Genomic DNA, 16,404 nt, shown 5'->3' on the forward strand with positions numbered 1-16,404 from the left:
CAAATTTGTGATTTCTAAAAACTAGTTCGCGCAAAAGTATACATAGCATTTCATTCCAATGTTGTGGTTGTTCCCTGGACACATTTAGTTTTTGTAATAGATTCTTGTTCATAATTTAGGGATACACTGATTTGTATAAAGTGTATCCACTATAAGAACCGACAGTTGAACGATGTTCATGAATTCAGGAGCTTTGTCGCGATTTTCGTAGTTTCTCATCACGTTACCGTGATATTTTATTCATGAGTTTACTATCGGATTGTTCTGGCAGAGTAGCGCGGCTTATGTTCATATTATCAGGCCCTTAGTCACGATTTTCGTAATTTATATTCACGTAATATATCACGTATTTTGTTCACAAATTTCGTATAGTGTTTTTTTCTGGCAGAGGAATGTGATTTATGTTTTTGTTTTCAGAACCTTAGTCACGACTTTCGTTATTTTTCTTAGTCACAATTTTAGTCACGAATAGTATTATTTATGTTCATGATTTCATGATATCAGTCACGATTTTCGTAATTTATAGGCACGTGATATTTTATTCTTGAGCTCCCTTTCGAATTTGACACATCGAGTAATGTGACTCACGTTCATGACATCAGTAGTTTAATTATGATATTCACCTTATCGTGACATGCTACCTTTTAATTATCATCGGATTTTTTACTCGGAGTATCGTGACAATATGAACTGGATTATAGAATTGTGACTGATTCGCGGTATTCTGTTTTGTGAACTATATCACGAGCACGATTTGTGACTCTATAATGTATTGTTGGTGCTGAGCGCAATTTTCGGTTTCTGTACAGACATCTCATTGAACCTTATCAAAAGAATATCGATGTTCGAGGTCCAAACAGTTTTCTAATATCTTCTGCTCGCACGTATCACTTGTCGCTAGTAGCAGGACACAACTATATATTTCATGTAGGAAACCCAAATTTTGTGAAACAGTTCACGTGAAAATTTCATGACTATGTGTAGAGTTACATGAAATTGCATATGATTAGAGATATCTAGCACAAGCACTCAAGATAGATCGTTAATCATGTACTAGGAATTATTAACCAGTTCACGAATACATGGACAATATTTTTTGATTTTGTGAACTATTTCACGGGCAAGCATGATCATGCTTGACTATTTTACTAGGAATCCTAAAACTGTTCACCATTCCATGAATAATATTTTGATAACTTTGTGAACTATTTCAAAAAGGAACGAATGGTGAGTTGTGACTAAAATACTTTGAATCATGAACCAGCTCATGAATACAAGAAAAATATCTTCCGATTTTGTGAACTATTTCATGAGCAGGAATAGTCAGTCGTGAATATTATACTAGGAATCGTGAACTAGTTCGCGTAGATTGGGAAGGATTCATAAAAATAATATTCCGAGTTTCGTGAAATAGTTCAAGAGAAAATTGGTTGCGATTTTGTGAACTAATTCACAACCAGTAAAACCAGATCATACCCAAGATGAAATAAATCATGAATCGTATAGTCGGATTCTGAATAATGTTCTTAAATCTATGAATAAAATCACAAAGCAACCTACGGTTTCATGAAGTTGGAAACTGGTTCTGGTACAGAAAATCGATTTGGTACTGACATAACGGAAACCGTGACTGAAGTTCACAAAGCTTCTATAAATATTTCCACTAATAATAGCGTTATGGACGCGTAAAATTGAACAGAATAATAAAACACATGATTTCTGTTCATGGTCCTGTTTACGTAACGTAAAAACAAGCTAGTTCCAAACTTCATGGCACTTTATTCACGATTTGGGGAAGATTTTTTTTCCGTGTAGCCATTGGGCGAAGGAGCCATTTAACTGAAAGTGTCGTTTGGAAATTTTTAGCCTAAATGGCAATTTGGCCGACAGGGTCATTTGGTTCATGGGGTCGTTTGGCCGAAAGAGCTATTTCGGTGAAAGTTATTTTTGGCCGAATGGGTCATTTCGGACAAATTTCGAGCTAAATCGTATTCAGAGTTGGCAGTGCCCTCTCAAATTTTAAGGACACTTTCTGTACATGAAGACTTTGTCACAAAAAGCCACTTTGCATACTTTGTTTTTCCAAAAATGATCTAGACTTTCTTTTGAAAAGGGTCAAACTTTTTTTCCCATTTTTTTCAAGTGGCTATAGTCTAAAAATGACAAATCCTACAAAAATATGTTGTAGGAGTTCACTAAATTAGTCAAATTTTAGAATAAAAATATTGAAAAAATTCTTCATCGACTCCTACACCTGAAAAAAAAATCAATTTTAGAAATTTAAAGTCTACAAAAAAACCATGTATGATTTGGATGAAATGTTGTTCCAAGATAGGTAATTATGTTCCCTACCTACCGTCAAAAATTCAAGTTGGGCACTTTCAAGGAAAAATATTATTTAAAAAAAAAGAAACGTTTCCTTGTCCAAACTGATGAGAGTCATAATCATGTCAAAATCCAATAAAACTTTGTGAGAAGATATTGTCTAATTCAGCAGCTAAGTATATTTCTTGAGCGTTTTTTCAAAACGTCATATCTGCAATGAGTTACTCTCTTTGTTTACTTTCTCTTCTGTTAATAATTCGGTCACTTTAACATTTATCCCTCAGCTCTTTGCATAATATGCTAGCTAAAACCACCGTCTTTCGATATGTACTGTAAAATAAGTGAAAAGTGTTATAGTGACGCCGTAAAAATCGAAAGAGAAAGTATAAACAGAGAGTAACTCATTGCAGATATGACGTTTTGAAAAAACGCTCAAGATTTATATTAATTAGGAATCCCATTGAAAAGAGTTTATGTCATTAAACAAATATTCCATTATTACTTCTTTATTTTCTTGATTAGTTCTGAGCAAGGATCAGGGAAAGAAATAACCAACAAGTGGCTTTTTGTGACAATGTTCTCATGTACAGAAAGTACAGAGAGTGCTGCTAACATTTGTTCGAGTTGGCGCGAAATTCGTCTTTGTGGAAAGGGCTTTTTGGCCGAAAGGGCAATCTTAGCCAAAGTTGTTTATTTTCCTTATTTCAATCGAAAGGGCCATTTTAGTAAAAGAAAATAATTACGAAAGCGCCTTTGGCAGAAAATGTAATTTAGTCAGATGAACTATTTGGACAAATGAACCAGTTTGTTGAGACGGCTGATAGGGTCAATTTAGCTGAAAGGGAAGTTTGGCAAGCAAGGCAATTTTAGCCGATAAGGCCATTTCATCGAAAAAGACACTGCGTCGATAAACTCATTTGACAGAAAAGGGTAATTTGACCGAAACGGCCGTAGGACCATTTGGCTGGAAGAACCATTTTAGCTGAAAGGTTCATTTCGCCGAATAAGCCATTTGTCTCAAGGTGAAATTTGTCCAAAAGAGCAGTTTTAGCCCAAAGAACATCTAAGCCAAAAAAGTAATTTTAATCGGAGGAAACATTTTAGCTGAAAGGTTCATTTCGCCGAATAAGTCATTTATCTCAAGGTGAAATTTGTCCAAAAGAGCAGTTTTAGCTCAAAGAACATCTAAGCCAAAAGGGTACTTTTTAACCGAAACAGCCATTTGGCTGACAGAGCCCTTCGACTGAAGGGTCAATTTGTCCGAAAGAACAATTTTAGTCGACAGGAAACTCTCAATTGGTAAGGTCATTTGGGCGAAAGAGCCATACGTCTGAAAAGGTCGTTTGGTCGAAAGGGTTTATTTTTATTATTTTAATCGAAAGAATAGTAGAAAAGGTAATTACGAAAGGGCTATTTGGCCTAATTAACCGTTTGTCCGAAACGACCTTTTGTTCGATATGAAATTTGGCTAGCAGGGTTATTTTAGTTGATAAGGCCATTTCACCGAAAGAGCTATGAGTCGATAAGTTCCTTTCGTCACTGTTGTGCTATCTTATGACAAACGCCATTTAGCACATTTCGAGAAAAACGATTTTTAATGTTTGATATTAATTATCTTGAAATGTATAAATGGTTCAAGCAATTCAGAGGAGTCAATTGATGCTTCTATTTTTTCTATATTAGTCTCTGAAATATTATAAAGATCGGTTGACTATATCAAGTGTTTTTACTACAAATGTAAGCAAAAGTCGCACTAACACGTGTCATACGTGTGTATTGAAGACAAAATTTATATGACGTGTCATAATTGTGCATGGGTAATTTTCAACCCAAATAAAGCATCAATTATTAACTATTATTGATATCTTCGGCTTTATTTCGTCCAGAAACAATCGGTGAGATGTATTTTAAAGGAAATTGGTCAAGGAATCTAGAAAAAATAGTATTTTGGTCACGGTGTTGCCAAATTTAAAACTAAAACTGCCTTTCTCTCACAACACATATATTTATTCTGAAAATTATTATGGCGTTGTGTTTCTCAGAGATTTATATACATAAAAGCATCTAAAACTTCTATATAACATAAGCCAAACTCAAAAAAACAGTGATTTGAAGCAAAAAATTGACAATTTTTCATTACTTTTCCCACTATACTTCAGTAACCAAGCAGAATTTCAAAATTCTGAAAACGTCATTTTGTAGAGAATGTTCAGCCTAGTAATGTGGCATATTCAACTCACTTTACCCGAAAATGGTGTTCGTCATAAGATAGCACAACAGTGACGATTTTGGCTGAAAAAGCCGTTTGGTTGAAAAGAGTCATTTGATTGAAAGGGTCATAGGACCATTTGGCTGAAAAAACTATTATCATTTGGCCGAAAAAACCATTTGTGTGAAATTTTAGCCCAAAGAACATTTAAACCTAAAGAGACATTTGGCTGAAAGGGCCATTCGGCTGAAAAGCCAATTAATCCGAAAGGACAATTGGTCGGTGTTAAGTCAGACCGGACTAAGTGACAACATATTGATTTCGAGAAAAACGAGTTTAAAGTTTGAATCGCAGCATCCTTTACGTTATAAATGAAAATTTATTTTTGCCATAATTCTTGTTTATTGTTACATATTTTAAATCTGGCAAGAGTATAATGTAGCTGAAGAAATTCTTTATCCAGTGCTATCATTATCTTATTTTTTTATCTTTTCGACTTAGTCCGGTCTGACTTAACACCGACCAATTTTAATCGAAGGGATACTCACAGTCGATAAGACCATTTGGAGGAAGGAGACATTTGTCTAAAATGGTCGTTTGGCCGAAAGGGTGCTTTTGCCTAAAGACCTTTTTGCCAAACGGACATTTTTTGGCGCAAGAACAATTTGGCCATCTGGAGGTAATTTCATCGACAGCTACCAAATAAATGATTTTATTTTAGTGAAAGACCGAATCATTTTGTTGCTAGAAAATCTTATTTTTTCCTGATCGGTTGGTTTCATACGACATTCTTAGCAAGGTATGATCAAAAGGATTTTTTTTACGAAGTACTTACTTACTTACTTTTATTCCTGCGCATCCCTGGTGGTGCAAAGGACCGTTGTGAAAGATCGCCATCCTGGGCGATTGCCCGCCATCGCCTTGACCTGCTGCCAGGTCAAACTTTCGTCGACTTCTTTTATTTCCTTGTTGAGACCGCGCCGCCATGAGCCTCTGGGTCTGCCTGTGCTGCGATGTCCTGCTGGGTTCCAGTCTAACGCTTGCTAGCAAATTTCGTTTCCGCCCCTGCGCAGAGTGTGGCCGACCCACCTCCACTTTTGTTCCCGAATTTCTGTCGCTATCGGCTTCTGATGACATCGACGATGGAGCTCAGCATTAGAGATCCAGTTGTGAGGCCACCATGCACAAATTATGTACCGCAGGCATCTAATGATGAAAACCTGCGGCCGTTGCGTGTTCTCCACTAATACGCACCAGGTTTCACTGGCATAAGTAGTACAGATTTCACGTTCGAGTTGAATGTTCGGGTTTTGGTGCGTCGACTAATCTGATTGTTTTTTCCAGATATTGCACAGTTCCCACAAAATCGAACTGCACAGTATGAAAGTGTGATGAATCAACAGTGGGATCAAAAGTGCAACTCTTTCGACATGACAAATTATTGACATAGAAAAGTGTCAAAAACAAACTTCTTCTTACTTTTAGTAGCTGGAGGAAGGTTAGCACAATAAATTCACAATAAATTTGATGGAAAAAGTAATTTTTTTGTCGTTTTCACATCATTTCATTTGGCATCCGTGAAAAAAGTGTGATAGCGAAGTGTATCAAAAATCCAACTTTTAAAGCAATAAGCAATATTTCTTTAACTCGCAAAAGCAGCCCTCGCCTTCTTGATCCGTGCTCCTATGTCGATCTTGGTGCCTCCATTAGACGCCAATTGGCTACTAAGATATTGGAAGCTTTCGACATTCTCCACTGCTTGCCCAGCTACCGTAAAGCTAGAAGGGTTGACCGTGTTTATATCCAACGATTTGGTTTTGTTGACGTTGATTTTAAGACCTGCCGCTGAGGAGCGATCGACAAGATGATCAAGCTTACTCTGCATGTCAGAGCACCGTTGTGCTAGGAGAGCAACGTCATCAGCCAATTCGAAGTCATTCAGATGCTCCATAGTAACAGGTTGCCACAGCAACCCACGATTTGGTTCACGGTCAATCGCTCCTACCAGGATCTCGTCGATTACGTTGAGGAACAGTAGCGGTGATAGAATACAACCTTGCCTAACTCCAGCCACGACTCGGATGAGGTCAGACAAGACACCATCGTGCAATATTCTGCATGAAAATGCCTCGTACTGTGCTTCAATTAGACCGATGATTTTCTCAGGGAATCTCTTGCGCCTCAGGGCTCCCCACATATTTTCGTGATTGAGACGGTCGAAAGCTTTTTCGTAGTGGATGAACACTAAGCACAGAGACTCTTGGAATTTATTGACTTGCTCCAAGATGATACGGAGCGTGACAATTTGGTCCGCACAGGATCGTCCGGCACGGAATCCTGCTTGCTGCCGTCGGAGAGTTGCGTCAATCTTCTCCTGTATCCAGTTCAGGATCACTTTGCAGAGAACTTTGAGAACGATACACAATAACATGATGACCCGCCAATTATCGTATACAGTCGGTCACCCTTTTTGGGTACCTTTACTAAGACGCCTTGCATCCAGTCGGCCGGAAAAGTCGCGGTGTCCCAGATATTGTAGAATAATAGATGCAACAGTTGTGCAGAATAATACTACGGGGTCAGCTTTGAGCATCTCTGCTGATATGCGATCGACCCCTTGGGCTCTGTTCTATTTCATGCTCCGGATGGCTGCTTCTGTCTCTTGCAATGATGGAGCTTCGGTGCTGACGCGGGTAATACGTCGAACCCTTGGCGAATCATGCCGAGTTCTTGGTGGCGTGGCCGACGCTTGAAAAAGGTTTTCAATGTGTTCGAACCAGCGTTTCAGCTGGTCTGAGCGGTCGGTTAACAACTGTCCAGACGTGTCTTTCACAGGAATCGTAGAATTCATCATTGTCCCACTAAGGCGGCGTGAGATATCGTAGAGGAGACGGATGTGACCAGTGTTTGCGGCTTTCTCACCTTCGTCGGCTAGGAAGTCTGCCCACGCTTTTTTGTCCCGTCTACATGCACGTTTCACTTCAATCTCTAGAGCCGAATAGCGCTGAAGGGCTGCGGCTTTGGCTCCTCGTGTTTTAGCTCGCTCAATCGCGGCTTTGGCGTCCCTTCGTTCCTCTATCTTTTTCCAGGTGTCATCTGTGATCCACTGTGTTACGAAGTGATAACTATTTATCATTTTTTTCGAAATATTAGGGGACGGTGGGGAGTTGTGAACCTAGTTTTGTTTTCGGGGCATAACTACCATAAACATTGGTCGGTTTATAAATTTGGCTTGGTATTTGTAAAGGACACCTTAATACATCCACAGGCTGAAACAATTTAAAATAATCACTATCCTCTTTGAGATGTGGTAGAATGCGTGGAATCGGCATTTTTTTTTTGTTTGGTGGGGAGTTGTGAACCATCGCAAAAAGTAGAAGAAATGGAATATTTTTGTGGCTTATTTTTATTAGGGCTAAATCACATGAATTTTAGGATATATCTTAACTAAAGATGAGATGGAAAAGTGATCTGATTCGCAATGAATAGTTGACAACATGATTGGAGCTAAGCTACCTGAATTCGCGATTGCGACACGAGGAGATTAAAATTGTGGTAGAATCCTGTTCTTTGCATAAAATTGTTCTTTAAAAAAACTATGATCCACTGAAATGGTGGTTTACAACTCCTCACTTTACATATCTTCGAAAAATACGTATCTCCATCGACACACTAAAGGTTCATATAAAAATTTTTTGTCGATGAAAGCCCAAGGAATGTTTTGCACTAATTTACTTTAAAATCAGCTACATAACGGGACTCCACATACCACAAATACAATTGAGTAGAAAAACTTTTTGTTTGGTATATTTATTCGCTAGTTACCTAAACACTACGAACATGAGTTAATAAAACATTTGCTAATGAGAAAGTGACGTCATCACAGTAGAAACATTTAAAGGTAGTTACCACATGTTTATCATTTAGAGCTCAGCAAGAATTGACGGTGTTGACAACAGTCCCCCAGTTATCTACTGTAATTTAGTGTGTGATGTGTTTCTGTGAATCGTGAGCTTCACTAGCCACCAAATAAAAAGTTGCTTGTTGTATGCAGAAATATTCAGTTTCGATATCAAGCATGAAAGCACGGGATAATGGCACTATGCTATATTTCTTCTTAGTGGAGAACCGTTTAGGTAAAAACAAGGTTTTCTTTGCCTCAATTAGACAATTGTTAAAAACCATCTTTGCGCGTGAAGAGCAGAAAAGCTATAACTAAATTAGTTATGGAATTTGCGTTTCGATTTCGTCTCATCCAAATCCGACACTATCTTATTGACTGGATTAAGCTAGCTCCGGATTGATTGAAGGATTGAAGGATTTAGAAATCTGCCTCAATTTTCTCTGATGATTTTGTAGTGGGATTATTGCGAATGTGGTGTACAGATGCATCCAGGGCCGCAGAGAAAAAATACAGGCCCGGGGGGTCCAACGTACGGGCCCCCACCACTGTGTATTGCCTGAGTACAAAAAAGTCAATGTTTGAAATCCATTTGAGTTCACTGATATTATGTATAGTACACTGAAATTTTTTTTGCTCTAGTTGTTTGTAGTGCCAATGAAGGAAAAAACGTACAGTTTTTTATACCTTAGGAGTTTTTAATACCTCTTCGACAGTTTTGGTGACTTTGAAAAGCGCCATTTTTGTTAATAGTATTTATAAAAGTAAGGAAATGGCAAGATTAAAAATGTAGTAATTACAAAAATTAAAAATATCTAAACGGCGATCAATGGCAAAATATTAAAAAAAAAACAATAGGAAAACTAAATATTAAAAGAATGTACAAAAGAGCTAAAAACAACACAATCAATCAAATAAACAAATTAATGTCAATTGTCAAAAATGTTTAATCGAGAAAAACCAAAACAAAACCTATAAAAAAATTGATAAAGGAAAACAGGAAACTAGAAAAACATATTGCGAAGATTAAAAAAGTCGAACATTATTGAACAAATGGTGAAAATAATGAAAAATCGATAAAAAAGTAGGAAATTTTTTAGCATCAACGAAAATAAAAAAAAAACTACTAAAAAGAATACAAACATTAATATAAAAAATGCATAAAACTGAAAAACTCGATAAATCAAGAATAATAAAATTTATTTAACATTTAAAACAAGACTTATTTAAAGCAATAGAAGAACTAAATGAAACGTTGAGAATGCATAAAACTAGAATAGTATATATAAAAGACAAGAATAAAATAACCATAGAGAAATAAAGAAAAATGGACGAACCAGAAAATTTTGAAAAACTTGAAAATTGAAATTATGAAAAGACGAAAAAGTACAGAAAATTGGTAGTATTGAACAAAAACGGAGCAAACAGACAAAATAGAAAACAAAAAAAGTAGAAAAAGCCAACATGGTATACTATAGAAACACAAAAATGAAGATATTAACCCATTCATGCCTGTGTTGTTTTTGGACAACAACGTTTTTAAACAGCTATAAATTTTGTTTGAGGAAAGATTTGCTCACAAAAACAAGTAAGGCTAATAAATGTGACTATTGCCTTTCATTTGAGCATTAACAGTTACAATAATCAGCTCTATAACTGAAGTTATAGTAACAATTAGTCTGATTGGATTCCGATGGAGCAGTGCTACCAGGGACAGTTTACGTTGACGACGGAAAATGAATTTTTCATATATCTTCGTTATGATGCAATATTATTGAAAACTGACAAAACTTATCAATTTAGACTGTCTTTGGCTACGTTTTCTATGCAATTGGATTATTGTAAATATTCTTGTATTGAGCATTGGAAGGTAAAAATTGAGCAGCTTCTAGCACTGCAAAGGAAGCACCTATCTTTATGAAAAACGGCTTTTCGTTTTCAAGTAAAAATAGTCTTGAAACTCTATAATTCTATATGTACTAGAAAAAAATAAGCCATGAAAGGGTTAACACGAAAAAAATGAATAAAATGGATATTATTTAAAGAATAGAAAAAGCACTAGAAATGAAATTTGAAATAAATTCAAACAATGAACTAAATGTAAAATTAAGAAAAAGTGTGCATAGTTTCAAGAAAAGGTAATCAAAGGTTTTTTAGGAAAATAAAAAAAAAATTCAATTTTAACGTATAGGAAAATGGTCAACAGAAAGTATACTTTCAAAATAGGTTAAATGTAAAATAGGAGAAAGTTAAAAAATTAAACAATAAGCCAAATTTAAATGAATTTGAACAATGACAAGAATAAATGTAGTAAATAGACCAATTCTAAAAATTAGATGGAATGACAGAAGAAACAAATAAAAAAGCAGGGTATTAAAATATGAAACAATAAGAAAAAAAATTAAGAAAGCAGAATATTCTCGAAAAATTGCGAATGAAATTAAATAACAGAGAAAAAACTATAAATTAAAGTAAGTGATAGTGATAGCAATAGAAAAAAAGCTAAAGTAATGAACGTAAAAAGATGGATAAAATAAAAGGTAGCAAATAGATAAAAAAGACAGAATCTTACGATTGTAGAAATACAAATACAATCCACAACTTGAAAAAATAGATCAATGAAATTTTAACAAAATAAAAAAAAACCATGCAGGAATAAAAAATGGAAAAAAAATGAGAAACATGGATCAAATTTCAAATAAGGGTTTTGGTTGGATTTTACGCTATGCTAGATTCGAAAACATTCATAATCCTATAAAAACATGAATTATTCTTTTATTTGTGTTGGTGTGTTAGCATACCTTAAAATATTTCACAAGAATGTTGTAACTGATTTCTAGAAAATAGTTCAAAAATAAAAATAAAGTCGTTACGTTCAGGAAGCGACGTTCAAAATCTCACGCTCACTCCTCCAAAACGAAATGATTTTGTATGCGGATTTAACTTGCTACATTAGTTAGCTAATCTTCCTAACTAGTTGATTTAGTTTGGTAGCAGAGTTAAATTTTCTCTTCGAAAACAATCAAACACAATTTAGTAATTTAGTTGATCGTATGCTTCTTAGAATCATTGGCAGCTGCAGGATTGTGAACTGAGAGATCTTCTCTTCATGCTCCATGACATATACAATTCAATACAAAACTATTAACATTATACTCGTCACGAAAGGGGCTTGCTGTGTACGCAATTTGCTGTTATAATGAAAATGTTGATATTTGAAAGAATTGTAAAACGTATTTATTTTTTTTCCATCCCTGGCCTCTTTGCTAGAGGGAATTGGGGAATTGATAGTCGAAAATCACCGACAAAAGCTACGTCATTTGAGTATGATCCTTTATAAAAATGTCTCGGTATCATCTCGTATCTGAATATGATTTTTTATAGATTTTGTATCAATGAACGGCAAACCAAATATATTGAATTTTAAATTTAAAGTTTTGGATTAATTTCGAATTCTTTTGGTATATCAAGAGTTTTTGATGACTCATTTGACCAATTGAGCTCTCAAATAGAGGTAGGGTTACCGCTTCTAGTGGTACTTTGACCAGCAGAATTTTACTGAGAGGGGATATACTTCAAGAGACACATGGGCATTGGGTATGCGTTGAAATCAGTTAGAATTTCGAATTAAAGTGATCACTCGACAGAATTTTGGAGCGCTTCCATTGCTTTTTATGGTATAAAACGCTTAAAAACAAATAAATATGCACTGTTTTATTTCTTATGTAGCTCGTAGCACTACGAGGAAAATATCTTATTTTCATCACATTCACCGTAGAGTGTAATGTTTTGGTAAAGCACTCCACCTTTATGTGCCGTTCACATTTAGTTGTATATTTTTGCATTTGTTAACGGTTTTGTGATTTAGTTGGATGTGGTGATTTGCTTTCTCGGATATTCACAAAGAATCCAAAAGCACCAACCACTCTCGCTGTGAAGGATAACCCGAGCGAGCTTTGCTCTGCTCCTCAGTAAACAAACACGGGGTGTGAAATCAGTTTCTTTCGAGAATCTTTGTGAGGAACATTAATCCATTGAAGCGAAGGGTCAATGGGGTAAAGTAAACCCAAATGGCACTTTTAAAATAATATTTGTCAACGCCAAGAGGGGCCCTCCTTAATAATTAGGGCCTGCAACCCGAGGATGATGTTTATGAGGACTGGGTGCTGGGCGATTCCTGGTAAAGAAAAGGGCAACGCAAAATAATCCAATGGATTCTTCCGGGCCAATTCGGATTTATCTGAACGAAGACACGGAATTCGCCTCCAAAAACCGGAGTGGCAACCCTAAGCAGGGTATTTTTTTTTTCTTTCAATAATTACTTTCGATACTAATCCAGCGCTTTCGAAGATTGGAAATTCAATAATTCAAAAAAATCGATTTCAAAATGGCGACTTCTAATCAAACCATTTAATTGTTTAACCCTTACAAGTCTGATCATATTTTTGTTTCGATTATAGACATTTTAAACTTAGGTTCATTCGCTTCTTCATTCAGGTTAGGAATTTTCCTATAACAAATCTCTATTCATGTGTCCGATCTTGTTTCGATGCGAGAATTAGGTTGGTATAAACATAGTTGATATCAAATATGCAGGAGTTTAGAATTTTTGCTATTCTAGTTACCTCATAGACAAGATATTGAATTTTTAATTTTTTTCAAAAAAATTTTTGTCGAAAAAGTATTTGTCAAAATTTTAGTTTCTGTTAAAAATCCGGGCCCCCTTCAAAACTCCGGGCCCGGGGGGAAACACCCCGGTCCCCCCCCTCTCGGCGGCCCTGGCTGCATCGAAGGTAAATTACTCACATTTACGGAAGAAAAACCTTTAATATATTTTTATATTAAACTGGTGCACTCTAAACGAAAATCAGCAAAAATCAGTGTTAATGGGTGCATTTTTTGTCGATTTTCAAACTTGCAACATTAGGGCAGTGTAAATGTATAATTGAGTACCAGTAGCAATAGCTTTATTTTTATATGCGCTGCATATAACAAAAACACTTCAAGGTTGGAAAATTTTACCATAGATGGAACTAATCGTACTACACATTGCCTCAATCTAACAAATGAATATAAAATCCTAGGGGTTGTAGATGATTGAACAAGTAAATTTCACATGCAGTGTTGGAACTCAGTTGCCTATTAATCGAGCTATTGCTCAATTGAAAACTCCTTAATACACCTACCAGTGAGATTTATTATATAACAATTTGCGCTTATATTATTTTGTAGAATTAAAACGATGAAGCGCTAAACCAGAAAGAAACAGAGTGGAAATGTGAATAAAACGAATAAAAATGATGAAAATGAAAATAAAGAAAACATGAATTAAATAATACAAAAAATCAATCAAACTAATTAAATGAATAAAAACAAACATACGAATAAAATAAGGAACACGAAACACTAACCAAATCAATAAAAATAATACAATGAACAAATAATAACTTTCTCTGTTTTTTGCACATTCCCACCCCTACGACGGGATCTCAAATTAGGAAATTTAAATCGCCCCATAGAATTCACACTATAACATAATAACGGCAAGTATAGTGACTTTGACAGACACTAAGCAGCCCCCAGTCACTGTTTACTAACCTTCAGTTTCCGGAATCGGTACGGAATGCAAGTCAACAGACACGTCTCCAGTGTGTAGTAGATTGACTTGAAGAAAAAAATGATAAAATCGATGAACAGCGTCAGAAAGTGATCCATCGGGTTCTCGTAGAGCATATCCGTCATCTGAAGAGCCATTTCTACCGTTATTTCAGCCACAAGCTAGGTCAACTCAACTGCACAACACCGATTGCAATCTAAAATTTGTATTCGCCAATTTCACTCTTGCTGCAATGCGATGCAAATTTGATTCATCACTTTTATCACCCAAATCGTCGAACCAGCTTCCAAATTTCAACTAGCAAAAGCCCTGTGCCCAGATGAACAACAACAGTGTATTGACCACTTTCTTTTTCTTTCCTTCTCTAACTTAAAGCACCATTTCACCGGTGCTGGATCCACAAACAACCACCACACCACTTCTCTGTCTTCGTTCAATATGCCACGCTTTTACCGAGATGGGCAGAAAGAGAGAAAGCAAACACTGCACAGGGGGGAAAAGATTCGGAACTCGAGAAACAGTTATGGCTGGCCGTGACGACTTTCTTCCACGACTTGAAATAAGCTGGCCGCCTAAGCGCAAATAGAGAGTACCCACGGTAGGTGAGCGATTCGACCGATCGCTGGAAGAGACAAAAGCAAACTGATCGTGCCACTAACCAGGCAATGCGAAAGCCGCGATATTCCCAGCGCGCATTGCGTTTCATTCATGTGGGCTTGGTGGGTGAGTTTGTAATCGGCTAGGCGCGAACCGAAGATGGTCGAGCCCCGGTTGGTACTAGTAGACTCGAACATAAAGTAAACCAAAACGGTGCTCAACTTCGATCGTTGGCTTTTGTTGGTTCGAAGAAAGGTTGACTATGAGTGACTAATAGAAAGGGAAAGGAACCTGAAAGGCGGTTGAATGTACAAATTCTGCCGCAGACGATGCATTTTTGATCGTCGATCGTACTATTCCTATATCTGAGAGTAATGGGCAGGACACAGATTAGGATTAAAGTAGGGTGAATTGGGTTAGAAAATTTGATAATTTCTCCAGATTTTTAATTTAATATAGACCATAAAAGTATACATTAACCCATTATCTCTACACGAATAATAAATTTGAAACATATTTTATAACAAAAAGCGAAAGTACGCATTTTTCTGTTTGGAGAAGAATGTAAAAATATGTAAATACGCCACGAAGTGCCATTTGCGTAAGACTTTTAGTTATTCGATAGAAGTCAGATGTGTTTATTTCATTGTTTGGTTTGACTCGGCTGACAGGAGAATACTCTACCTCGTGAAATCTTATTCGTGCATGCGACCCGGATGCAATCAGTGTCGAAAAATTGCCATTGGTGAGTAATTTGACCGAAAAAATAAATTAGCCATTGCGCATTGGCTTGTTAAATGTTTCGATTTCACTAGTTCTCATCGGGTTGAAATGAACTTCTTTTCTTGCGGGATATCACGCAGGACTAGTGCTTTGCTTAGAAACACAAATCGTGTTTTCATTTTTGGAGCAAGCGTCAATCCGGCGCTAACGTAGTATTGTCACTAAGTTAGTTTCGGATTCTAATGAGACGAAGTCGAAATTCATATTCCATAACTAATTTAGTTGATTTTGTAAGCGGAGTTTTCCATACTTGAAGTTCTATTAATGTTTGATGTGGAGGAGTTATTTATTTCCTCTTGTCGAGTGGTAAAACTGGAGCTGAAGGGTTAAATTGTCGGGAGGGTTCCCTGTCAGGATTACTCATTACAATGGCAGACAAAACAGGAATGTCACCCACTAACACACTGCTTAAGATCAATTGCAGTGGATCGTGGTTTTGATGTTTGATTTTGAGCGTACCGTTCTGATGTGGGGGTGTGGACTAGATTACCCAGTAAAAAACTAACTTTAGAAAACTCATTCGACCTACCCCAGAGCTGAATCTTAGTCCTACTAAAGCTATACGCACACGAGGCGACAGGACACACGCCACAAATAATATTCGTTATGGATTTTGTTCTACTTATTCCAACGCTACAAAAAGTATTCAATAATTAGAACCAGATCGGTAGTGAATATTTTTGTGTGGCGTGTGTCCCGTTGCTTCATGTGCGTACAGCTTAAAAGTATCCGCTGCTAAATTGAACTAAATCGAACAAATCTAGCTACCGAACCAACTCACTTGAAGATGTATGAGATTTTTCACATCCTCCCCGCTAGGTGACTGCAAATAAAATGAGAAAGATAATTTGATTGCTTGGAACTTTGTTGAAGACTTCAAGTCAGTGGTTTTCAACCTTCTTCGTTCCATGTACTCCTTTCCAAATATTGATCACCATGATTGATCACCCCTTTCTGAAAATTGTTTACCAT

At 36.4% G+C, this 16,404-nt stretch overlaps 1 protein-coding gene across 1 annotated transcript in view; it reads right to left on the bottom strand.

Moving 5' to 3' along the window:
* LOC131678714 (estradiol 17-beta-dehydrogenase 11) overlaps positions 1–14,671 on the bottom strand; it is an 89,200-nt gene extending 74,529 nt beyond the window's left edge. The window contains exon 1 of the mRNA XM_058958988.1: positions 14,034–14,671. Coding sequence (XP_058814971.1) covers positions 14,034–14,189 — 156 coding nt within the window. The 5' untranslated portion in view covers positions 14,190–14,671. The remainder of the gene's footprint in view (positions 1–14,033) is intronic.
* Between the last annotated feature and the right edge of the window lie 1,733 nt (positions 14,672–16,404).

This window comes from Topomyia yanbarensis, chromosome 2 (assembly GCF_030247195.1).
Source record: "Topomyia yanbarensis strain Yona2022 chromosome 2, ASM3024719v1, whole genome shotgun sequence".
Classification (NCBI taxonomy): Eukaryota; Metazoa; Arthropoda; class Insecta; order Diptera; family Culicidae; genus Topomyia; species Topomyia yanbarensis.